This window comes from Callorhinus ursinus, unplaced genomic scaffold (genome assembly GCF_003265705.2).
Source record: "Callorhinus ursinus isolate GAN/ISIS: 27379988/994484 unplaced genomic scaffold, GSC_fseal_2.0 scaffold13, whole genome shotgun sequence".
Lineage (NCBI taxonomy): Eukaryota > Metazoa > Chordata > Mammalia > Carnivora > Otariidae > Callorhinus > Callorhinus ursinus.
This window is the reverse complement of record NW_027397075.1, coordinates 17,582,777-17,607,613: the sequence shown is the minus strand read 5'-3', so window position 1 is coordinate 17,607,613 and position 24,837 is coordinate 17,582,777. Positions and strand designations below refer to the sequence as shown.

Genomic DNA, 24,837 nt, shown 5'->3' with positions numbered 1-24,837 from the left:
ATATACAACCTTGTTTCCAGTGGTATATATACTATTTCTCATCTACTTTGGGGAGCCATAATCAAAATAACATCTTTCTCAGACTGAGAGTCCTTTTCTCTTCCTTTCCAACCAGGCATTTGCTCTCTTGCCTGGTAGGACAGAACCATCTTGCTGAATAATTTGGATGGCAGGTGGTCCATTATCAACTTATTATTGGTGTTTTCATTACTACTTAAAATACTGTTATGCTTTTAATAGTTTCTTTAAAAGGCGAAAGATTTATGCGATCTGAAGAGAAACCAGAGTATTAATAGTTTCTTTAGATGAGCTATTATTTTAGCTTGAAAGATCTATTTAAACAAAACCACAGGGAATCATTTTTGCTAAGAATGCTTCAGAGAGTGAGTAGTTGTTACATTAATTCAGGATTAATACGGATGTCACCATTAACATTCTGCTAAAAAAGCCACTTTGTTCATATATTACCCTGTATTTCCTAATAGCACAGATCATCACTGTAAGTAATTAATTGTCTTATTAGCTGTTTGATGTCTGACTTCCCTATTACAATGTCAACTTCATAACACCAAAGAATGAGTTGATCTTGTAAGCTATCGTCATGTCTCATGATGTCCCTTGGAAGGTTACTGAATGAATCAAGGACAGTGCCATGTATGCATCTACAAATCTACCTGCTGCCCCTGCACAGAGCTCTCAGCCCAGCTCCTGCCTAACACCCCAGTTTGGATATTCCTCTAGCCTCTACACATTATCCAGTTCCAAAGCCATTTTCACATTTCTGGGTATTTGTTACTGCAGCAACCACTGCCTGGGACCCAAATCTCTATTCATTTTCTGTGAGCATTGTGACAAACTACCACAAACTGGGTGACTGAAAACAACAGCAATTGAGATTTGGGTCCCCCAAATTCACAGTCCATGGTGGGCATGGACTGCTTGAGATTCTCCCTCTCCTTCTGCCCCGCCCCTATCCCCCCAAAATAAAAATAAATAAGAATATACAATGACGAGGGCGCCCAAGTGGCTCAGTCGTTAAGCATCTGCCTTCGGCTCAGGTCATGATCCCAGGGTCCGGGGATTGAGCCCCACATCGGGCTCTCTGCTCAGCGGGAAGCCTGCTTCTCCCTCTCCCACTCCCCCTGCTTGTGTTCCCTCTCTTGCTATATCTCTCTCAGCCAAATAAATAAATAAAATCTTAAAAAAAATATACAATGACAAAAGGACAATCTCTACAATAAATGGTATTGGGAAAACTTTACAGTCACACGCAAAAGAATGAAGCTGGACCCCATCTCACATCACACACAGAAATAACTCAAAATGGATTAAAGACTTGGATGTAGACCTGAAGCCATAAAACTCCTAGAAGAAAACACAGGTGGTGAGCTCCTTGACATTGATTTTGGCAATGATTTTGGATTTGACACCAAAAGGAAAGGAAACAAAAGCAAAAATAAATAAATAGGACATCAAACTAAAAAGCTTCTACACAGTAAAGGAACTATCAGCAAAATGAAAAGGCAACCTACAGAATGAGAAAAAATATTTGCAAACCATATGTATGATGGGATTAATATCTAACATATATAAAGAACTCCTATCACTCAATAGCAAAACAAACAAGCAAAACACACCCCAAACAAACAAAAACAAAACAAAATAACCCCCCAAAACCCAATCTGATTAAAAAATGGGCAGAAGATCTGAATAGACGTTTTTCCAAAGAAGACGTTGAGATGGCCAACAGGAGCATGAAAACGGGCTCAATGTTACTCATCAAAAGGGAAATGCAAGTCAAAACCACAGTGAGATATCACCTTGCAGCTGTCAGAATGGCTAGGATCAGAAAGACAAAAGACAACAGGTGTTGGCGAGGAGGTAGAGAAAAAGGAACCCTTGTGCACTGTTGGTGGGATTATATATTGGTGCAGCCATCATGTAAGAAAGTATGGAGGCTCCTCAATTAAATTAAAAATGGAACTACCATTGATCCAGCAATTCTACTTCTGGGTATGTATCCAAAAGAAACAAAAGGACTCACTTGAAAAGATATATGTATTCCTATGTTCATTAAAGTATTATTTACAACAGCTAAGACATGGGAGCAAACTAAGTGTCCACTGATGGATGAGTGGATAAAGAAAAATACACACACACACACACACACACACACAATGCAACATTACTCAGCCATAAAAAAGAAGGAAATCCTTCCAGTTGTGACAAAATGGATGGGCCTTGAGGCCATTACGCTAAGTGAAATAAGTCAGACAGAGAAAGATGACACCACTTGTGGAATCTAAAACAAAACCCTGAACTCATAGATACAGAGAACAGACTGGTGGTTTTCAGAGATGGGAGGGTTAGGGATGGTGAAGGGGGTCAAAAGGTTCAAACTTCCAGTTATAAGATAAATAAGTCCGGGGGATGAAAGGTACAGCATGATGACTATAGTTAGAAATATCATATTGTGTGTTTGAAGGTTGTTATGGAGTAGATCCTAAAAGTTATCATCATAAGAAAAAATATTTGTAACTATGTGTAGGGACAGATGATAACTAGGCTTACGATGGCGATCATTTTACAATATATACATATACCGAGTCATTATATTGTACGCCTGAAATTAATGTTATATACCAATTATATCTGAATTTTGAGACATCTCAAACACTTTTATCCACTCCTTGCGGTTTCTTAGTGTAATGAAGTGCACCTCTCTGTTGGCCTCTTCTCTCATTAAAGGGATTCTGAGACAGGGCCTTCCCCGATGTGGGTGACACACTGCTTTCCTTGGCACTCCTAACAAACCTGCTACGTCTGGTTGTGAAGCTTACTCTCTCATCTTTTAACTTGCACCACTGACCTTCCATTCTAATGCACAATGCCAATTTTAACACTTCTGTTGGACTCCTGTAGGCTATGAGCATGGAATGCATCAGTTATGCATTAATTAGGAGTCGACTTTTTACCTTCTCGGGGATGCTGTCCTTGTCAAGGTTAACCAGTTTTTTCAGGAAACCAGTTTCTGAAAGAAGCAACTTCGCTGAAGCCCAGTTAGGTTTCTTCTGCAGAAGGATGCAGACTGCATTCATGACGGTCAGCACGAGGAGGGGAGGCTGCGCGTATACTCTGCAATAGAGGTGGGAACCTCATCAGCCTCATAGCTGGTGTCAAATGCGCCCTGAAAACCGTCTTGGAGGACCACATACACAGATGTTGAACAGGCATTTTCGTGAGGATAACTACTTAGCTATGGCAGTTTGGGGTATTTTTAAACATCCGGGTATGTTTTATATATGGGTATCTCTGCTTTAGGAAGAGGACATGCATGAAACTTAAATATGAACAACAACTAAGTTAGAGGTTAATTCTTTTCATTATAGAAGTACTCACTGCAGAGTTCTTTAAAGGAGGAACCCTCATGTTTTATCCCAGTGCGGAGGTGATAATGACTACTTGACAGACACAGCTGTGCCACTCCCCTTAAACACGTCCTCTGACTTTTCTCCTCCCTGACCTAAAACTCCTACATAAAACCACGGATACAGCAGAGTGCGGGAGGGCGGGCGGGCGGGGACGGGTCCCTTGGGTGTGATCATCGGAACACTGGAAGCTGCTGCTTCTCTGTGTCCTCATCAGCTGACATACCACTGCACTGCTAATGAGAAGGTCAAACTCTGGAAAGCCAGGGCGTCAGATGAACAGTCACAAGAAGTAAGTTTCGGTGAAAGGCCATGAGGGTGGTGGTTGCTATGCCACAGGATTTGGGACTTGGGAACAAAAGGGGTGGGTCCATCCATGGTAATGAGTCTCCCCCAAATGAAACCATACAGACTTCCCAAAAGAAGGCAGGCAATGGAGCCAACTTTACGTGCACAACACTATCTACAGGGGTTACCAAGAAGGTCCCCCTGCCTTAATTTCACCATTAGAGATTCATTCATTTAGGTTAATCTTTGTTCTCTTTTACAGTCTACTTTTTAAAATGCAGATATTTTTCAGGACCAAATAATCAAATCATTAACACTTTGTTTAGAACTAATTTATCAGATGGCTTTTCTGAAATTATCAGTATGGTTTTTGAAACCATATGAAATACGGAGGAACGTTGTAACAGAGGAACTAGGAAAAGAGAGATAAGGTCCACAGGGGAGAAAGGAGAGCTCCAGAAACAAGCTTTTCTTCCATTTTTGCCTACATTTGACTCTTTCTAAAGCAAACATAATGGGAATGTAGTCAAATTAAGATAAAGTATCTTATCTATAAATTTTTAATTAAATTAAAGGGAAAATAGATTCAATTGACTATAGTCCCACCTACATGTCACTTTCCAGAAACAAATACCTGATTCAAAGCAAGACCTACCTACCCTGGAAATCTGCTTTAAAGGCCTCGTTACTACACAGGAGTCCTCTGGTTTAGACATTTATTGGTTTGCTCCAATCTGTATTTTCTACAATCTCCCTCCTTCTTCTAGCAGCTAATGCTGCTAATCCTGTGATGGGGCAATCCTTTGCACTTTGCTGCTGGAAATAGCAGCTAGGAAAGAGAACGGGCTGGACTGGGTATCTGCTGGATGTCTCTGCCACACATCCTAACAATTCCTATCATAAGGTGTCCCATTTCTCTGGCGATAGAATCAAAGTGAAATGCACATCAGCAATATCGCAAGGGAGAATCCTAAAAAACAAACAAAAAAACCCCAAGGCATATGGAAGGAATCCCTGGAAAGGCTAGGTTTTTTTTAGCCAGGGAAGGGGAGTGGGCCTGCTTGATCCAAGGAAACCTCTTTGCATTGAAATAACTTGAGCCCTTGCCAGACTCTGTTCCAAGCCCTTGACATGTTTTAACTCACCCAGTCCTCTGATCACCTGTTATCCCCGTTGCCTAAGAGGGAAGCTGAGACACAGAGAGGCGATGCCTGGGTCCTGGCCTGGGAAGCTTGGAGCAGAGCCTGTGAGCTCACCCAGGTCACACACTGCCCTCAGAAATCAGGCTCACAGGCCTTTGCCCTGACCCCTCTCGCGGGAATATCTGCCAGAGAGAAACTGAGAGAACGGAACTTCTGGAGTGAAGGCACGAGGCACAGGGTGGGTGACGCTGGGGCGGCATGGACACCGCCACCTTGCCCGTGGGGACTCCAGCCACCCTCTTGTGCTCATGGGCTGCAGCCCCCCTGGCGTGGGAAGTTCCCCAGGCCCACAAAGCACACTTCTGCCTTCAGACTTTTGTGCTTTCCATGTCTCCTGCTTACAACACCCTTCCTTGAGACACCTTCCTGGTGTGCGTGCAAATCCGCTCAGTTCTCTGCTTCCACGCCACCGGCAACTGGTAACCCCCCCACTTCCGCGGCCAGACTGGGGCCCAGGGTGCAGCACACTCAGCGTCTCTGCTGCACGAATGTGTGAGAACACATTCCGGTGAATGAGGTCAAACAGGAGAGAGAAGTCGAGAATCTGCTCTGTTCCTCTTGCTTGTCTCTCTCTCCCTGCGTCTGCCCTTTGTGTAGTTGAAGGAGCGGCTTCGGCACCGTGGCGCTCCCCGAATAGTCACACTGATTAAAGACAGCTTGTTCGTCCTCTTCTCTTCTTGTCCCCAGAGTTAAGCACGTGTGACAAATACCATGGTAGATTGGCCTACTTCTACATCTTTAATAGGAAATACTACTTCCGGTAAATAATGGACTACTCAACACATCTGAGAGGTGACAGCAAAGTCTTCTTGTCTGTTGGGCCATGAATGCCAGTCAAGAGCATCTCACCCAGAGATTCAAACTAGAAACATCGGGATCAGGCTCTGGACCTTGGAGCGTCTCATTTCTTCTTGTGTGGCATGCAGTTCGGTTGGCAGGAACTTTCCTTTCTCGAGGTGACATAAGATACTGACATGCTGTACGGCTGATGGTTCCAACAACGCGGAGGACACACAGTATGTAACACGCACAATGACAAATTTAAAGTCACCAAGATGGCTAAGAACAACTCAGTCTAAAAATAACTGAATACTTAGTCACTCTTACTGCGTGTTTGTGTTTTATTTTGAGCTTCGCCAGCTCCAGATGAACTCAGGTGACCTACCTCAGCTCAGCGACGTCCGCTTTATTCAGGGCGCTCAGAGCCACGACCGCCTTTTCTAGAGCCGGCAGCACGCTTTTTACTTCATGGGCAGCTTCCTGCAACAAAGTTAGGGGCCCCCAAACGTGTATGAATGCACAAGGTTGCACACCGTACATTTATATATATATATATATATTTTTTTTTAAAGATTTTATTTATTTATTTGACAGAGACACAGTGAGAGAGGGAACACAAGCAGGGGGAGTGGGAGAGGGAGAAGCAGGCTTCCTGCTGAGCAGGGAGCCCGACGCAGGGCTCGATCTGAGGACCCTGGGACCATGACCTGAGCCGAAGGCAGATGCTTAACGACTGAGTCACCCAGGCGCCCACATTTTCGTATTTTGAACTTGGAAAGTAGATTTGACCTTTTTAGGACACGTGCTACTTACACTGCTGGGCATGTGTGCTGGAGTCCTAAGGGCGGTGCTTTATTCCATCCCTGAGGAGAAGCTGTGTGTGGTTCTGGCCTTCTCCATCAGACTCGGTGGACAGTAACAATGGCCTTTTGAGGGATGGTCCCGGGACAGGGGGTCACTGCTCAGCTAATGAAGCCTAAGCTTCAGAGCCCCTCAGTGGCCCAGGCCCACCCCTGGGCCCTGGAAGGAGCTCCGCCAATGTTGGCAGGGCCATATGTCTTTGCTAGGCTTGTAAAAGTTAAGACACCATAACTGCAATCAGGTTTCCTCTCGGGTCAGGTGTCACTGGAATGGCCAGGGACATGTTTGGGGTCTGCACAGAGTCACCTGTCTGTATAATTAAGTTATTGTAAGCTATATCAATTAGGAATGCCTTGTAGAAATACTTTTGCTGTCCTCTGTTCCGGCTTTCCTGGGCAGGTGGCATTAAGGTGCTTGGCCAGGGGACATATTGTAATAATTTATGCCACGGGGCCTAGCACCAGAGCTACGTGGGTAATGGAGGAGAAACAAGGTTTGCAATACACCGATCCAGAGTCTGGTCTGTGGAAAGTGCTTGCATGAACCAGATGTTTGAGACTGTAAGTGTAGGGTCAGGTTCTTGTTGATACCTACCCCAAATGGAAGTTCACTCCTTCACGATCACACCAGATATCGCAGCGCACACTATTCTAAACATACCAGAGAGTATCTGGTTTTTTTGGGTGGGAGTTACACAAAAACGAGCCAGCAGGATTCCTAAGTTTTGGGGTAACAGCTACTGCATTTAAAAAGATGTTTTGGAATATCTCAGTGAAATAAGTGAGAAATTAGAGGTCCCTTACACAGAGATGTGTGAAAGGTGCCTTATTTTATAATTTTAAAATCTTATTTACAAATAATTAAGACAAAACTTTGTGGACTATAAAACAAAAGTGATGAAGTGTTAAAATCAATACAGATTATTTTGTTAGAGGAGCAAAATGTGATGAAAATGTTCAGATTATACCAAAAGCAATAATTTATTAAGAGGAAAAAAATACATTTAGGATAGAGGTAATGATCTGGCTCTTTTCTGTTTAATAATTCACAAAGAGGAAGGCATCATACAATCACACTGGAAAAAGTCAAGGTTCTGGCTGAGTTTGCAAGAACTATTGACATTAATGAAAATATAAATATCAGAAAACAACTCTATAAGGAAGACATTGGTAGAAAACTGGTTAGTGAATGCTCTCAATTCACACACATCTAAAAGTATTCACTGCTCAAGAAATCCTGAAATGCCAGTTTTGTTTATATCAATTGATAGCAACATTAAAAATATTCATGACATTATCAGTGATGAGTTACAAAGTTGAAAGAAACTGTCCTCGACTATCAAAAATGAAAACCACATTTTTATCAACTAGGCTGAACATTCCACAGGAAATGATACTACAAATAATTCTCACACGAAGAAGTGGGGAATCATTTTGCAAATCTCCAAATAATTATGATTGGTTATTTACCTCAGCATACTCTTCCACTATTCTTACTTCTTCGGCCATAATTTCTTCATCCTGTTTAACGAGCATCTGGACCTTCTCCACCACTTGTGAATCTTTCTGCAGTTTTTCCATTAGGGCTTCCTTTTCCTAATGAGACACACGGTTCTTTTGAGAATGAATTTTAAGAGACAGGCTATCTCTTCTTTAAAGAGAAATGTGTTTCAAGAAAAATTCCTAAAGCTCATTTCATTATTATAAAATTTACCAAAATCATCCTGAAATGTATCTGTTGAACAGACTAAACTGGAAAAGATGAATACAGCCAATACCAATATCATGTCCTGTGACAGACGTCGAGTTTTAGAACATGCTGCAGACTGCAAGCTACTGCACGAGCTACATCAGGCTGATGTAACTAACAATGACAGAATTATGCTAGGTGAGCTTTTACAAGTAGTCGTGGGCCTGCTGTCACACTGAGTGCTTACACTGTGATGCTGTCACTGTTTTGCTGTCGTTGTCATTGTCTTGCCCATTTTACAGATAAGAAAGTTGAGGCCAACAGGGCTACCCGCTGCCTGCTAACAAAGCTGGAATCCTAATCCATGTTCGCCAAGTATCAGAGCCTCTGCTGTATACTACACCATAAAATATTTAAATGAGATTTCAAACCAGATATACCTTTGTTTTTTGTTCTATCTGCGGGCCAAGAATCAAGAGCTCCTCCTGCATATCTGTGACAAGAGTTGTTGCTTCCAGGATCTTGGATAGACCCATATAAAAATGATTCCTGAGGAGGGGAAAAGTATTAAGAAGGCATAAGATGTAGTGAAATATTGGCAAAGCAAGACATACTGTGATCTTGTATTGGAAGACAACATGGTGAAGATGTCAATTCTCTGCCAAAAGGATATGCAGTTTAATGTGATGCCCCAAAATTGCAGTATGATTTTTTTTTTGGTAGATACAGACAAGCTTCTTCTAAAATTTATATAGAAAGGCTGAATAAAACAATCTTGCAAAAGAATAGAGTGGGTGGGACCTCTCTACCTGACTGTGAGACTGATTAGGTAGTGACAGTCGTCAGGACTAGGGTCTTAGCAGAGGGCCAGGCACGTCAATCAAAAGAACAGGACAGAGAAGCCGGAAACAAACCCACACAAGCACAGTCAACTGGCTTTTCACAAAGGTGCAAAAGTGATAGAGGAAGGAAACGTTTTCAACAAAGGGTGTGCAGCGACTGGTTATATAACACGAACCTGGACGTAAGCCTCATGCCTTATGCAAAACTAAGTCAGAGTGGGCTGTGGAATGAAGGGTAAAAGATGGGACTATGCTGCTCTTAGAAGAATGCATAGGAGAAAGTCTCCAGGATCCAGGGCCACGTTCATAGACTTGACAAGAGAAGCATATCCGAGAAAGAAAAACAAATTTGACAAACTGGACTTCACCAAAATTAAAACAGAAACATTCTGTCCAGAGGATGATGACAAGTAACTGCTGGGATAAAATATCTGCAATCCGTATATTGGACAGAGGACTCCTCTTTGGAACAGACAGCTCTCAAAACTCGGCAAAGAGAAAAATTGAAGAATCCATTTAGAAAATGTGCCAACGCTACAGAGACATTAAACCAAAAAGACGCCCAGGTGCAGAGTGGCCCGTGGAGACAGGTGCGACGGCCCCGGGCGAGCACAGTGCCACGTGTTTGCAAAGACGCATGGAAGCTGGATTCCTCAGACCTGGCCACTGTGGACCACTGGTATTTTCTCTACAAGCTGGCATACACTTACCATATGACCCAACGATCACACTCCTGGCATTTCTCCTAGACATGTTCCTAGTAGCTCCGTTCAGAACCGCTCTACCCTGAATGCAGCCCCAGCTCCTCCCGCGGATGAGGGGTTGCACAAACCGTGGCGCGTCCATACCACGCGGTGCTTACAGAAAGGATCAAACGATCAGCACGGGCCACAGCTCGATGGAATTCCGAGGCGTTACGCTGCTTGAAGCCAGTCTGGTTCCCGTGTAAGGGGGAGACAGAGACCAGACGGTGGCCGGAGCCACTGGGGGCAGTTGGGTTGGGGGGCGGGCAGCCCACGGGATGCACTGTGGCCATGGACCAGTCCCGCACGTCCACTGCGGTGGCAGCTCCACAAATCCGCACACAGGGCACAGGGCATGGGGCCATGTACACACGTGCTCCAAAGCCAGTGTCGCGGTTGCGGATAATGTAACAACGGGGGAACTGAGCGGAAGCTGTAAACTGGACCTCTCTCTACTATTTTCCAACTTCCAGTGAATCTATTTCAAAGTGAAAAGATTTTTTTTTAAAAAGAAGCAATAAGTTGAAAATTTTCCATTTACATATTCACTGGGATAAAAAATGGAAAACATACAGTTTGTAAGGAATGAAGTAAATACACACAACTACTGTAAAATCAGCCGACTACAGATCTGTCAGTCAACAAAATTTTAGTCCCGACTCTAGCAGGAGGAGGAAAAAGCCTGTGGAAGAATCTGTTTCGACTTCTTGGCTTTCCTAACCTAAAAGGATGTCGTCAACCATGCTCTGCACAAGGTCAATGACACAGATGCTGTCGGGCATTTCCCACTTTGATCTAACCCTCAGACAGGTCCTCAGAACGTCTCATCCAGATTCCTACAATAGCTTTCAAATCTCTGTTTTGAGTTTTCTATCTCTCCAATTTATCCCCCATTCTAATACCAGAGGGATCTTCCTAAAATACACGTATTACTCACCTGGCCACTGCCAACCCCCAAGAAGCAGGTGCTATTAACAATAAAATGAACTCTTAGAAACACTGAGAAGAAAGTGGGGCTACTGAAGCTGAGCTCCCAGGGGAGCACACACGTAAGGAAGGCAGTTCGGGACTTACTTCCCCTATAAACGGAATGTTTTGAGTTCTGGGGTGGGGGAGAGATGTGGATTGGCTGTAAGGGACACAGACCACACAATGAACCCTCCCCACTTTTTCTTCTCCCATGTCTCCCCCCTGGAAAATGGGGCTGCAGGAATTGGCGAGTAGCGAAGAGGAGCTGGGGAGCGGGGACCACTCACCTTCTCACATGACCGATGTGAGCAGTTATGGAGAGCGATGGTAGTGACCATGTGTATAAGGGGACATCCTGGTCTGACCCACACATCAGGTGGGTAGCACAAGGCATAGAAACCACCGAGCCACCCAGAGAGGTGTCTGGGCTGATGGCGTGCATGAGGCACGGGCAAGCCGGGGAACACAGGATGCAGCGGTGACGGACTGGTCACACCAATTGCCGTCTTGTGGCTGCAGATAGAGGGCAACCCCCCTGTCCCCCATGGTGGGAACAGGACACCTTGGAAACTTGGAAGGATCCCCTCATCTCTTGACTCCTGTGTGAGGGGCACTGGGCCGATTTATCCAGACTGCTGTCATCACCGTCAGTTTAACCACCGACCAACAAAAGCTCAACCTAAGGACTTGGAGAAACCACCCAGGAGCCCCTACCTCCAGGACTGAAGAGTCTTTACTTAATAGAACAAGGTTCACCTTTTAAACTAACAGGATTCCTTGAACCCTCACCGCATTCACGGACTCCAGCAACGGCTCTAAATGGGGCGGACATCAAACCTGCCATGCCCCACCCGGCCTCGTTAACAAAAACTTGAGAAAATGAGCCCCTGAGCTGTGTCTGCATCAGGCCGCTGCTGAGGCCACTACTGCTTCTGGCCTCCGCTGGTCTGCCGGACACAAACTAACGTCTCTAGCACGAGAGGTGAGGAGACACTTCCATTGTCCTGGGCTTTCCGCGGCACGTCTGAGGCTGAGTTATGCGTGGCCGCCAACGCCTCTGGGTGCACCCGGATTAACAGCATTCCTAACTGGCCTGGCTCCATGTGGGGAGCCTGGCTGGGGCCGATTGTCCAGGCGGGAGTCAGTAACGGGCACCATCCTCCAGGGTCGCTGAAGACACAGAATGGACTTGCTTCAAGCCCCTAGCAGTACGGTTAATTAGGGTGTCTCATCGGGTGGCCTCTCTTCCTGTAGCGGGACGCAGGCCAGGCTGGAGGATGTCGCCATAGGGCAGCAGCTCCGGCTGGGGGGTCCTGGCAGCCCCCACACCCCAATGCGGGTCATGCAGGCCTCACTGCGACTGGCTCGCAGTCTCGTCAGAACCCCCGTGGCCTCCTGGAGCAGAGAGCGCGGGATGCTCGTGGGCAGGTGCTACGAGGCCAGTTCCGCTCACGTCCCTGTCCTCCCAGGAGGCTATTAGGACACGGTTTCTGGTGTTGCCGGGGCTCTGGTCAGGTCTGAGAGGGGCTGCCCCGTGTTTTCTCACCCACCTTCCCGGCGGCACCTGGACACGGGGTCTGCAGCACCAGGGCGTCCCGCTGTCTATGACGCAGACATCGGGCTCCCAGTATGTTGGTGTTGTCCCTGGGATAAAGGCCATGACTGGTGGTACCTGCAGCTGCTCTTGTTTTCACGATGTGATCTAACGATGGCTCGACACCCCCTCCCTGGCTGCGTGTGTGCGCCTGGTCTCCACTGACCAGCAGCCATAAAATGCCTCACCTCTTTGAAGGGCTTGTGCCACTGTTGCCCTTTCCCCTCACTGGAAAGGCAGATTCGGGCTCCTTCTTTTGTGTTTATGTTTCTTTTTATAAATAAAAGCAACGATTAAAAAAATATATATATTTCTGATTTGGTCTCAAACTCTTACCTCTTTGTTTGCATTTCCTTCTCTCGTGACCTCAAAATGTGAGCAAACGTATCCATGAACCGCAAGTAGCTACTGGGAGTGATGTAATAATGCCTTCTGGTTTCTTGGAAGTATTTTGTGTTCAAGTCTTTTATACTTTTGTGGATTTGGACACACACTGGGGCAAGTTTTTCTTTTAAGTTCTGCAAGATAACAATTTTTAAGAATCAAGAGAAAGCAATATAAATATACATAAAGAAAGAGAAAATAACTTGAAATAGTTTATCATTCTGAGATATGGGGAGGTAGAAAAGGTCCTGGGTGAATGGGACCAAGAATAGAGAAGTCTCAGTGGTTTGGATGGTGTTAGGGTGGATGAAGCAACAACAGGGCTGGTGGTTAAGGACATGCCAGACTCATGCTACCAGGCTTTATCCTCATTTCTGCTGCAGCCATCCAAGGATTTCAGGGGCCACCACCAATGGCCGGGGTTCATGGTGCCTTTTTATTTTTTTAAATCTCCCATCTTCCTTTCCTAAAGTAGGTTATCAATTACAAGAGACTCCACCTCTCTTCCTTGAGTGAAGTAAAGCTGCAAAAATGTCTTTACATCCTCAAAGGATATAGTGAAACGTGGGTGGGAAAACTAGAGGAGAAAGTGCCCTTCGCTTAATTTTGGAGAAAATTCGGAGACAGGACTTAGCCCTGGTGCCCACCTCCAGCCCACCAAGGCGGCCAATCACCTGGTCCCCTTTAATCCAGCTGCATTTTCTTCCTGACTCTACCCTTGGCCTCCGTTTTCCCTGGACGCTTCCTTCCCACATGAGGTCGCAGCCCTTTTCCAGGTGCTGTGCTGACTTCTGGGTTGCTCTGGGGTCTTCGGTGGGGCTGCACTCGAAAAGATTCGTACTTACTGTGGCTCATGATTTCTGGGCTCATTTCACGTCTGGTTCGCTGTTGCCAACCCAGAAGGTTGTAGCATCCTTACCATGGCACCTGGCGTGCCGACTGGAGGTTGGTCCCCTTCAGGGACACCTGCTGCTCACCGCGACCGCGGGGCGAGACCGTGCAGAGACCCAGGCAGTGAGGAATCTGGGCATCTGTGACATAGGACGGGTCAGGGGGCTAAAGAGATGGGGAACTGATAAAGAGTCAAGGCAAACACTTGACCTATTTCATAGTTTTGCCCAGAGCTGCCTATTTTTGCCTGCCCAGGATTCACTGCTATTCAGAGACATAATTCTGTGAGATGCTGTTAATAACCTGAAATCTTCCCTTGGATCAGATTTGTAAAAGAGGTTGTATTTACCTCTCTGTTCTTTAAATCCACATTTTCTCTTAAGAAAGAATTGGCTACGGCAAGGAGAGCTTCTTCTGGCCACTTCTCATACCAGTCGATTGTGCAGGTGGTAATCATAGAGGGATAGGCTCTACAATGCTGGCGGAAGGTCAGTCCTTCAGGACTCATGGTCATAAAAATATGAAGATTTTTATGGATCCTCTGAAAATTAATAAAGATATAAGTTGTTAAAATGGAATCGGAGACCGTAAGTCCCGTGGAGCTGTCTCAAGGAAAGAGGCCTGGTTCTGCTCTACGTGACCTGGAACATCCCCCTATGAACCAAGTCACACGAGCGGGTGTGGTGCTCGACTTCTGTTCAGGAGGGGACCTTACATCAGATGGAGGTGTGTCTATTTCACTCTTTGCTCTGGGTTGGTGTGCCACTAAGATTCCCAGAAACTCAGTGTGGGAAGTGGTCGGAGGAATGAAAGCTGAAAGACAGAGAGAAACAGACCGACGTCGTGGGCGGAGCGCAAGGGGGGCAGTAGTAAACCCCCGAAGGGTTAGCGCTACACTGTATTAGAGCCGCTATGGTTTCGCAGGTCCTCGGCAAAGGGCTGGTTGCTGTGAGATCTCCCTGCCTCCTTCTCCCCACAAGGCCGGGCTGTGCAGCTACTGTTCCTGGCTCCTTGGAAGGACTGGTGTGGGCGCAGAGTCTCTCCTCATGTCCATGTGTCACGTTCAATGAAACCACATAACTGAAAGCAGCTTCAGTGAGTCAATGTTCCTTCCAACTCAAACAGTTCAATTTGTACAAAGTGATAAGATGTTTGAGTATCAAGCAACCTATTTTGCCAAAGAAGTGTGGTAAAGCTGAAAGAAGAGGAAAGTGTAAGAGTCTTTTTCCTCCTTTTTACCTTTAAAAAATGTATGAAAGCCAATCAAACTGCTCAATGCAGAATTCATACAACAGAAAATGTTTAACTTAAAAATGAAGTTACCTCTCTTTGCTTTACCTGTCCCCAAACTCCTCCTAGAAGATATTCCATGTTAACGGTTTCAAGTACTCCTTCACTTATTACTGTAAGACACTTCAAATCATTTTTGCAAGTGTGGTATAAAGTAGACATATAAATAATTAAAACTGATTTCTAACTGGGATTCTTGGTTTATTTTTTTATTTCTGGAGGGCACTGTTCTCCAGTGAGAAATTCTTTGTTCTTCCTTGCCAACCACAATCTATATAAAACAATTTAGTAACAAGGCACGAGAGGGCCACAAGGTATCAGGATGACTGCATTTAAAAATATCACCCCATCTAAGCATCCATTCATGTGACATTGTTCTCTCTCAATTGTGTACTCCATTTGTGGAATTTTTTACATCTTCTCGTGCCGGATCACTAAGTGTCCACTGAGGATGGATGGTGGGCCAGGTCAATTTTCAGATGACTCCATCATCGACAGGAACTGGCCCGAGAAGTAAGTCGGCCTGCGGTACTCTCCTTTGAAGGTCTGGTTTGGGCGATCCTGTCTCCTATCTCTCTCCCTGCTGAGCCGTTGGCCGGTCATTGTGCCTTAAAGACGCAGAAAGCTTAGCTTGTTGGTCTGGACTGTCTCCAGACAGACCCCACTGCTGATTTCCTTCTGAATATCACCTGCTCTGTCTGGATTATTTCTGTCTGTGCCCATCACCCCCTGGCCAATTGTAGGGCTATTCAAAGGGATGCAAGAATTCTGGTCTTTTGCCTTTACAGACTTGTTACCAACCGTGGTCAGGGAGGGAAGTCGGTGTAAGAAATAACCCTGGTGTCTTATTTCTCTTGTCATTGTCTCTTGCTGTTATCATGTTCTTCAGACACTGATAGCCAGACAGGCCCAGATCCTCGCTGACCTTGGATTTCCCTAAGGGTGTGGGGTGTCTGTGTGTGGGGATCTAGTCACTAGTTTTAACTTTAAAAACTCATTTAAAGAACTAAAAAAAATTTATCCAACTTGAAAATCAGGTACAGAATTACAAACGTAGTCTACTTTTAATTTAACATGGTAATTTGATAAAGCCAACCCACAAGAGAGTACCTTTTGGAAGAATGCAAGTAGAGACTGCCTGTTATCAATGTAACCAGACTGTTCAGCAAAAGATCTCATCCTTAGTGCAATGGAATCCAGCTCCTCGTTTTCAAACAGGTCAAGTATATTCCTCAAATTGAGAATGTTGTTCAAATCCTCCAAAAACAACTCCTTAGATGAAACAGATATCACATCAGGAATGAGTGAGTTATTTATGTTTTCCACTCTAAACATGCCAAATTGAGACCCAGGATAAAGAGCAGTGAAAGAGTTTTTATTAAAAGTATGAGCATTTTGATTTTGAGAGAAAATCCAAGCTTTATTTAAAAAAAAAAAAAAGCATCTTTAGCATCATCACCTCCTCAGGATACTCCTGAGACCCTCATGGGTTCCTGGTGTTTCAGGTGGGGAAGGAAAGTGAGCGGGAGGACTGTCCGGGGGAGAGCCGACAGAGCTGCCGAGGGGCTGGCTGAGCTCCTGTCTCACCCATGACTGACAGAGAACCGATGGAGCTTCTTAAACACGCTGATCATTTCCTCCTGGTCAGGGGGTTTGCTTACCTACCCCAGGGTGCTGCTGCCTTGGCATCTGCTTCATTCTACCAGGCAGCCTGCGGGGACCCTACACTCACACCAGCCCTTGGTGCAAGCTGCCCACAGAGGGACAAACAGGTGCTGACTGCTGGTAGGACTTCCCCGACAGCCTGCGCTCAGCAGCCGCCCCACCTCCCACGGCCCGCGGGCCTTACATGCCCCTTAGACAGACCCCTCCATGGGCCGAACCAAAACCCCACTCTTCAGGTGTGAGTGGACCCATCTGGCCCTAGCCTGGGAGCCCAAGTCACGCCACCCACGGGCCCCGGATCCTGCCTCTCCCAGCCTGACCCTGCCCTGATCTCCCCAGGCGGCCCCTCAAGGCATGCTGTGTACTTCTTCCAGGACCTCTAAGAAACTTCTCGATTTCAATTTCTCTCATGGTCTTCTGTTGAACAGTGGATCCCCATCCAGCCCCCTGTGCTCCATTTAACAAATGTTAATTTAACGAGTCATAACACCATTTTTTGGATTCACATGGAAAGCAATGATGTGGCCAGGAGAAAGCTGGAAAGTGGGGAGAAGAGATCCAGTGACCTTGAAGTCCTGAATGACATGGGAGTGGATGAGCACGTCCAGCCCAGCTCCAACTGATAGTGCATTTCTGAAAAAATGATTTCTTAAATTAGAACAGCAGGCTTCCGGCATGAGAGAAGTGACACCTTCCGAAATCCAGAGAAGTATCTGGCAGAAACCTCAAGCTGAAGAACAGAGCAGGGTATTGAGATTTGGGAAAGGGAGGACATATAATTAAAGTGGAAAACTGGACACTCTGGAGAACAGCAGATAACAACACAGCTCCCGGACTTACTCTTGAAGTGCGATGTGCAAGAAAACCACAACCCCAGGGAGAGAGGCCCAGTATGAGGAGAGAAAACAAGATGTGAGTTTGAAACAACACTCATAACTACATGTGTCTGGAAATGTTGCCACAAAGAAGTAAATACAATCTGAGATGGCCCATGACGTTTAGGCTGTGGAAGGTGAGAACAGTAGTTGGGTGATTAGCATTTTTTGCTTGTGTGTAAACTTTTTATTTTTTTTTTTTAAGATTTTATTTATTTATTTGAGAGAGAGAGAATGAGAGATAGAGAGCACGAAAGGGAAGAGGGTCAGAGGGAGAAGCAGACTCCCTGCTGAGCAGGGAGCCCGATGTGGGACTCGATCCCGGGACTCCAGGATCATGACCTGAGCCGAAGGCAGTCACTTAACCAACTGAGCCACCCAGGCACCCGTGTGTAAACCTTTTAGGGAAATACATGAACTATAACTACAAGGAGAGTCCTAACTGTGACAGTGACATTGGAGCGAGAGGACTGAGGGGAGGAACGGGAGTCTCGAGTGTGTGGCTGGCACACTGCAGAGCTCACGCACAGACGGTGGATTCAGATGACCGTGTTTTTTCCAAAACATAGACTCCACAACTAGTTCAGCTACGTGGACCAATTACTTCTCATTTGTCAATTAGAATGAAAATTGTAAAGACAGAAGATGCTTTTGCAGAACTCTCAGTGGCATGAGGACAAATACATAAATGCTGTCGGCTGGGAGTGGGTAGAACAGAAGAGCGGGAAAACCAGGGCAGGCCAGCAGGACTATACCGTCTTTTCAAATATTAAATGGGGGGGGGGGAACACTACTTAATGGAAAACGCTAGCAAACGCTAAAGACAAAAAGTACTTACCTGCTTTGGGTTTAAACTAGCAACTATCAGAGCAGTGGGGTTCCCTTCCAATCCTGCCTGAATGAAGCCCCTTTTAAAGTCTTCTTTGAATTCAATGTAGGCATAATTGTGGGATGTGGACACCCGGTATAGTCTGCACTCTGTCAGGTAACAGGCTAGAGTGGCACAGGTCTCCTTCCCACAGCCGTCTATGCCAATCTGTGCGAGAAGAACAAGCCAACATACGATTCCTACGTACATCCTAAACACATTGCAATGCATAGTTTCCTATCAGCAAAATACCTATTTTTATAAACTTTCTGGGAAATATGTGAAATATAACTACAGTATTTATCAAAGTTCTATAGGGCTTTCATATACATTCAATATTTTCACCTTTTCTCTTTATAGTCTCTTGAAATATATGAGACAATTTGACTGGAAGGAACAATAACACAATCTGAAAAATAGCATCGACAGGTTATAAATCATCATGTTACTGCCAGTATTTGACTTTTCATTCAGAAGAATTTAGATAGATCTTTTCCTATTTATTCTGAGCAATAACCACTTAGGTGCTCTTTGGTAATAATGACAAAGTATTACCTTTTTTAGCAGCTTTGCTGAGGTGTAACTTACAGGCTACACCTCTTTTTATGTGTATAATTCAATGATTTTTAGTAAATGTACAGGTTTGCAACAAGTAAATCCAGTCTTAGAATAGTTCTGCCCCCCAGGCCTGTCAGTAGTGAGTCTTCACTTCAACCCCAGTCCCGGGCAACCATTAGTATGCTTTCTGTCTCTACAGATTTCCTATCCATTGAATAGTAAATATGAAGTCTTTTGCATCTGCCTCCTCACTTAGCATGATGGTTTTGTGGTTCTTGCGTGTGGTAGCGTCTATTAGTAGTCTGCTCCCTTTTATTGCTAAATAGTATCCTACTGGATGGGACCTACTGATGGACACTTGGGAGTATGTCCACTTCGCGGCTATTCTAATAATGCTCCTGGGAACACTTACGTGCAAGTTGTAAAGCGAACGTTTGCTTTACTTTCTCTTGTGTCGATAGAGACAAACAGAACTGCTCCGTTAAAGGGTAAATTGGGGTTAACTTCATAAGAAATGGTCAGACTGTTTTTCAAAGCAGTTTTACTATTTTACATTTGCGCCAGCCATGTGTGCAAGCTCCCGCTTATCCACAACCTTGCCAACACTTGATACAAGAGTCGTGCAAGCGCAGGTGGGCTGATATCTCTGTGGACCTTCAGATTGCCTTTTCTGAATGGTAAATGATGGCGAGTAGTTTTCTCATAGGCTTATTCCCATTCATGTCTCTTTGGTGAAATATCTAGTTAAATCTTTTGTCCACTTAAAAAAATAAACTTTTTGATTTTAGGAGAGTTTTTGATTTACAGTAAAATTGCCAAGATAGAAAAGAGAATTTCCATACACCCCACATCGTTTCCCCTACAAACATCGACCTAGTAGGATATACTTGTTCTCGTTAAATGAAACAGTATCGATCCATTATTAACTAGAATCCCTACTTTATTCAGAGTTCCTTAGTTTTTACCTAACATCCTTTTTCTGTCCCAGGATCCCATCAAGGATACATTACATTTACTAGTTCTCTCTCCTGAGGCTCCTCTTGACTGTGATGGTTTCAGACTCTCTCTTTTTGTTTTGTTCTGATGACGTTGATAGGTTTGGAGTGTGCCAGTCAGGCATTTTGTAGAATGCCTCTCGGTTGGGATTTTCTTGATGTTTTCCTTCTGACTAGACTGGGGTTATGTGTTTCTGGGAGGCAAGGCCACGGGGATAAAGTGCCATTTATCAACACGATTTATCACTGTTGATGCTGACCTTGGTCACCTAGATAAAGTATTGTATGTCAGGCTTCTCCTTTGTGAAGTTATTGTTTTCCCCCCTTTCATACTGCATCCTTTGGGAAAAATCAGTAATAGCTCACAGTTAAGGAGTGCAGAGTTACGCTCCAATTTTGTATGCTGACCTTTGCATACACACATTCCTATAAATGTATGCAACCATATACATGAAGCCAAACAGGAGTTCAACTGCTGTCTTCAACTCTCATCCATCACCATATGGCTCACTCTAGCCTCTTCCCCTTGCTTTTCTGTAAGCTCCCACTCCAACAGTGAGAAACCTGGCTCCCACCACCTGCCATCCTTTACTTACTCAGTTGTGATATATACGCACAGTGGTATCAGAAGGGTGACCTCAATCCCACAGGAAACCACTTTATTAGCTTACATACAGTTTCTTTTGCCTTTAGTCTTACAGACTCCACTCACTTCCAAATTTCCTTAGGTCAGTTCCTTTCCTTTCCACCCTCTTCAGGGAGACTGTTGCACACACTGTGACACAGTTTGGTTGTTTCGTCACATTCTGCATTCCATCCTGGGATTCCCCAGACCTCCTAAATGACTCTTTGGAACTTCCATACACTCAGGTTCACTCTTTGTGCTGTGAAGTTCTATGGGCTTCGACAGATGTGTGGTGTCATGTACTCATCATTACAGCATTGCACAGAATAGTGTCACCACTCGACTATCTTGCATTTCACCTTCCTTCCTCTCTCCAAACCCTTGGCAACCACCAATCTTTTTACCATCACCATAGTTTTGCCTTTTCCAGAATGTCATATAATTGGAATCATACAGTGTGTAGTATTTCCAGACTGACTTCTTTCACTTAGCAATATGCCTTGAAGATTTATCCATGTCTTTTTGTGGCTTGATATCTCTTTTCTTTTTATCTTTGAATAATATTCCATTGTACCCCAGTTTATCACTTACTGAAGGACATTTTGATTGTGTCCAGTTTTTTAATAAAGTTGCTGTAATTACACAGGGGAAGGTTTTTGTGAGGATGTAATTTTTCAAATATGTTAGGTAAATACATAGGAGCATATTGCTAGACTATATGGTAAGGCTATCTTTAGCTTTGTGAAAAACCACCAAGCTATCTTTCCAAGTGACTGTGCCATTTTGCATTCCCATCAGCAACAAATGAGAGTTCTTGTTGCTTTGTACCCTTGCTAGCAATTCCTACTATCTGTTTTTTTTTTAAATTTTGGTCACTTTAATAGGTGTGTAGTGATTATCACATTGTTTTCCCTAACAACAAATGATATTGAGAATCCTTTTATATGATTTTGTGAGATGTCTGTTTATTTTTAATTGGGTAGGTTGTCCTTAGGATTTTCTATAAACAGGATCATGTGGAATGTGAATAAAAACAGTTTTACTTCATGTAAAGTAAGTATCTGGATGCCCTTTTTTCCTTTTTCTTATCTAATTGCACTGGCTACAAACTCCAGTGTAGGGTTGAATAGAAATTGTGAGAAAAAAATGTATCTTTGTTTGTTCCCAATCTTAGGGGGAAAACATTTAGTCTTTCATCATTAAGTATGAAAGTTTTTCATAGATGCCTTTTATTAGGTTGGTAAAGTTCCCTTCTATTCCTTTTTGCTGAGAGTTTAAAAATATCATTGATGGTATCGGATTTTATCAAACGTATTTTCTGCACATATGATCATGTGGTTTTGCCTTGTATTCTATTAATATGGTGCATTATATTACTGCTTTTGGATGTTAAGCCAAACATGCATTCCCAGGATACATGTCCCTTGGTCATGATGCATGATACTTATATTTTGTTGCATTCTGTTTGCTGATATTTTGTGCGGGAATTTTACAACTATATTCATAAGGGATATTGGCCTGCAGTTTTCTCTTGCCATGATGTGTCTTGTCCAGTTTTGGTATCACGTGATGCTGGTGATGCTGGCCTCGTGGGTGAGTTGGGAGCTGTTCCCTCCTCTATTTACTGGAAGGGTTTGTGAAGGATTGATCTCATTCTTCCTTAAATGTTTGGTAGAATTCTCCAGTGAAGCCATTTGACTGGGGGCTTTTTTTTCCATGGGAAGTTTTCAAATTCCCAGTTCAATCTCTTTGTTTAGGTCTTTTCAGGTTTCCTGTTTCTTTAGCTCAGTCATTTGTGTCTTCTTCCATTTCATCTAGGCTATTCAATGTGCTGGCACACAGTTGTTCACACTATTCTCTTATAATCCTTAATTCCTGATTTAAAAAATTTAATAATGGATTCTTTTTTCTCTTTTTTTTCTTGGTTTGTCAATTTTGTTCATCTTTTCAGAGAAAAAAGCTTTGGTTTCAATTGATAATCTCTATTGTTCTTCTGTTCTACTTTCTTCTCTTATCTTTATTAGTAACTTCTTTCTGCTTTGGGGTTTAGTTTTCTTTTCTTCTGTAGTTTCCTAATGTGGGAGGTTAGGTTATTTGAGATATTTCTTTTTTGAAAAAATTTAGGCACTTATAGCTTATATACATTTCCCTCTAAGCACTGCTTTGGGTATGCTGTGTTTTCATTTATCTCAAAATATTTTCTAATATCTCTTGTGATTTCTTCTTTCACTCATTGGTTATTTAGGAGTATGTTGTAAAAATTCCACATATTTGTGAATATTTCAAATTTTTCTTTTTTTTAATAAAGACTTTATTTATTTATTTGAGAGAGAGAGCATGAGCAGGGAAGAGGGGTAGAGGGAGAGGGAGAAGCAGGCTCCCCACCCAGCAGGAAGCTCGATGTGGGGCTCAATTCCAGGACCCTGGGATCATGACCTGAGCCGAAGACAGCTGCTTAACCGACTGAGCCACCCAAGCGCACTCAAATTTCTTTCTGTTATTGATTTTTACTTTAATTCTACTGTGTTCAGAGGATGTACTTTGAATGACTTCAATCCTTTTAAATGTATTGAGGCTTGTTCTATAGTCTGGCACATGATCTATGTTGGAGAATGTTCCATGTGTGCTTGAGAAGAATGTGTATTTTGTTTTTGTTGGAAGGAGTTTGCTATCTATGTCAATTAGGTCAAATTGTTTTTACGGTATTATTGACATATTTATATCCTTGTTGATTTTGTATCTAGTTGCTCTAGCAATGATTGAGAGTGGGGTTATCGAAGACTCCAATCATTGCTGCTGAACTGCTTATTTCTCTCTCTTTAATTCTGTCTGTTTGGCTTCACGTATTTTGGGGCTTAGCTGTTAGGTGTGTGTGTTTATAACTGTTATATCTTTCTGATGATTGATGCTTTTATCATTATAACATCTTTCTTTTCTCTCGAACACGTTTTTTTCCCTTAAAGTCTATTTTGTCTGATAGTAGTATAACCAGTCCAACTCTCTTATGGGAATGATTACCATGAATTATCTTTCTCCATCTTTTCTTTTTTCTTTTTATTTTTTTAAAGATTTTATTTATTTGTCAGAGAGAGAGAGCACAAGCAGGGGGAGCAGCAGGCTCCCTGAGGGAGCTTGACACAGGGCTCGATCCCAGGACCCTGGGATCATGACTTGAGCTGAAGTCAGATGCTTAACGACTGAGCCACCCAGGCGCCCCAGTAATGTTTACTTTTAACAAGTCATGTATGATATGCTTTTTACTTCTTTACCTATTCAACTAATCTCATTTGAATTGACCAATCTAGATCATGATTATTTTTTTAAATCTGTTTTAAACGTTCTTCATCAAGTCATTACGCTCCCTCCAGCTGCTTCTCCCTGCTGAAGCTGCGCAGGCTAGGTCAGCTTCCTAGTTATATTACCATTTTACACAAGTGAATCCCAGGGCAAAGATCTATCGATCTATTGATGGTGTTTAATTGGGCAAAGTAGTCACAGGATCAGAGAGGAAACAGGGACTTGCCATGCTTTGCCTTGTATTTTTAACAGGGGCTCTGAAAGGACGATAGGGTCATGAGAAAGCATTGTTAAAGAGGCAAGTTTCTAGTTGAGCGTTAGGTCTGTAAAAATTGCTCTGGATGCATTCTCAGGATTTTAGAATTGACAACTCTTTGTAAACTCACTTGTTATTAGAAAAGAAAGTCACTTTGTGGTAAAAGAAGCAAACTGAGAGTATGTACCATTTGGGAGTTAAAAAATAATCCGTTATTAATTGAAATAGACAAAACCATAGATCTTACAGAGCTTATGTTCTAAATGTGAAGACAGCTAATACATAAACGAAAAGTTAAATACGTAAGATCCAATAATGCTAAGGTCTAAGGAGAAAAGGCAAAATAAAAGGACAAAGTGACAGGGGCCGAGGGGAGGGGAGAGACAGGGGGGGCAAGGAGCCCGGGGGGCTGTGGTAGTGGCTCGGCTAGGGTGGAGGCAATCGAGATGTGTATGAGTGCGCAGACTTGAAATATATTTTGGAAGTTGTATTTCCAGAATGTATTGATGGACTGAGGGTGGGGTGTGACAGAAAGCATTCAGAATGAGGGGTTCCTGGGTTTCTGGCTAGAGTGGTGTATCTATGTTGGTGCCATTTATGAGATGGGCGAGGTTAGTAAAGGAATAGTTTTGGTGGAGGAAATATTTGCTTTTGTATTTTTGCCTTAATTCTATTTTTCAGTTTTTAATTCCTTTTAATTACTCTTAATACATGTCTGTTCAAATAAAGCTCTAAGT

General features: G+C 43.7%; 1 protein-coding gene and 1 long non-coding RNA gene across 13 annotated transcripts in view; one reads left to right on the top strand and one right to left on the bottom strand.

The window, feature by feature from the left end:
* DNAH14 (dynein axonemal heavy chain 14) overlaps nucleotides 1–24,837 on the bottom strand; it is a 342,249-nt gene that overhangs the window by 88,723 nt on the left and 228,689 nt on the right. For 11 of the 12 annotated variants that reach the window (XM_073899845.1, XM_073899844.1, XM_073899854.1 and 8 more), the window contains 8 exons: nucleotides 18,340–18,537; nucleotides 16,072–16,233; nucleotides 14,021–14,212; nucleotides 12,733–12,914; nucleotides 8,689–8,797; nucleotides 8,029–8,154; nucleotides 6,084–6,178; nucleotides 2,976–3,135 (listed from right to left, as the gene is read on the bottom strand). In XM_073899845.1, the coding sequence (XP_073755946.1) occupies nucleotides 2,976–3,135; nucleotides 6,084–6,178; nucleotides 8,029–8,154; nucleotides 8,689–8,797; nucleotides 12,733–12,914; nucleotides 14,021–14,212; nucleotides 16,072–16,233; nucleotides 18,340–18,537 (1,224 nt within the window). The remainder of the gene's footprint in view (nucleotides 1–2,975; nucleotides 3,136–6,083; nucleotides 6,179–8,028; nucleotides 8,155–8,688; nucleotides 8,798–12,732; nucleotides 12,915–14,020; nucleotides 14,213–16,071; nucleotides 16,234–18,339; nucleotides 18,538–24,837) is intronic. The other variant, XM_073899850.1, reaches the window with a different exon arrangement.
* Nucleotides 3,656–6,024, top strand: LOC141374057 (uncharacterized). Its single transcript, XR_012380604.1, has 2 exons — nucleotides 3,656–3,720; nucleotides 5,606–6,024. It is a non-coding gene; the product is annotated as an uncharacterized lncRNA (long non-coding RNA).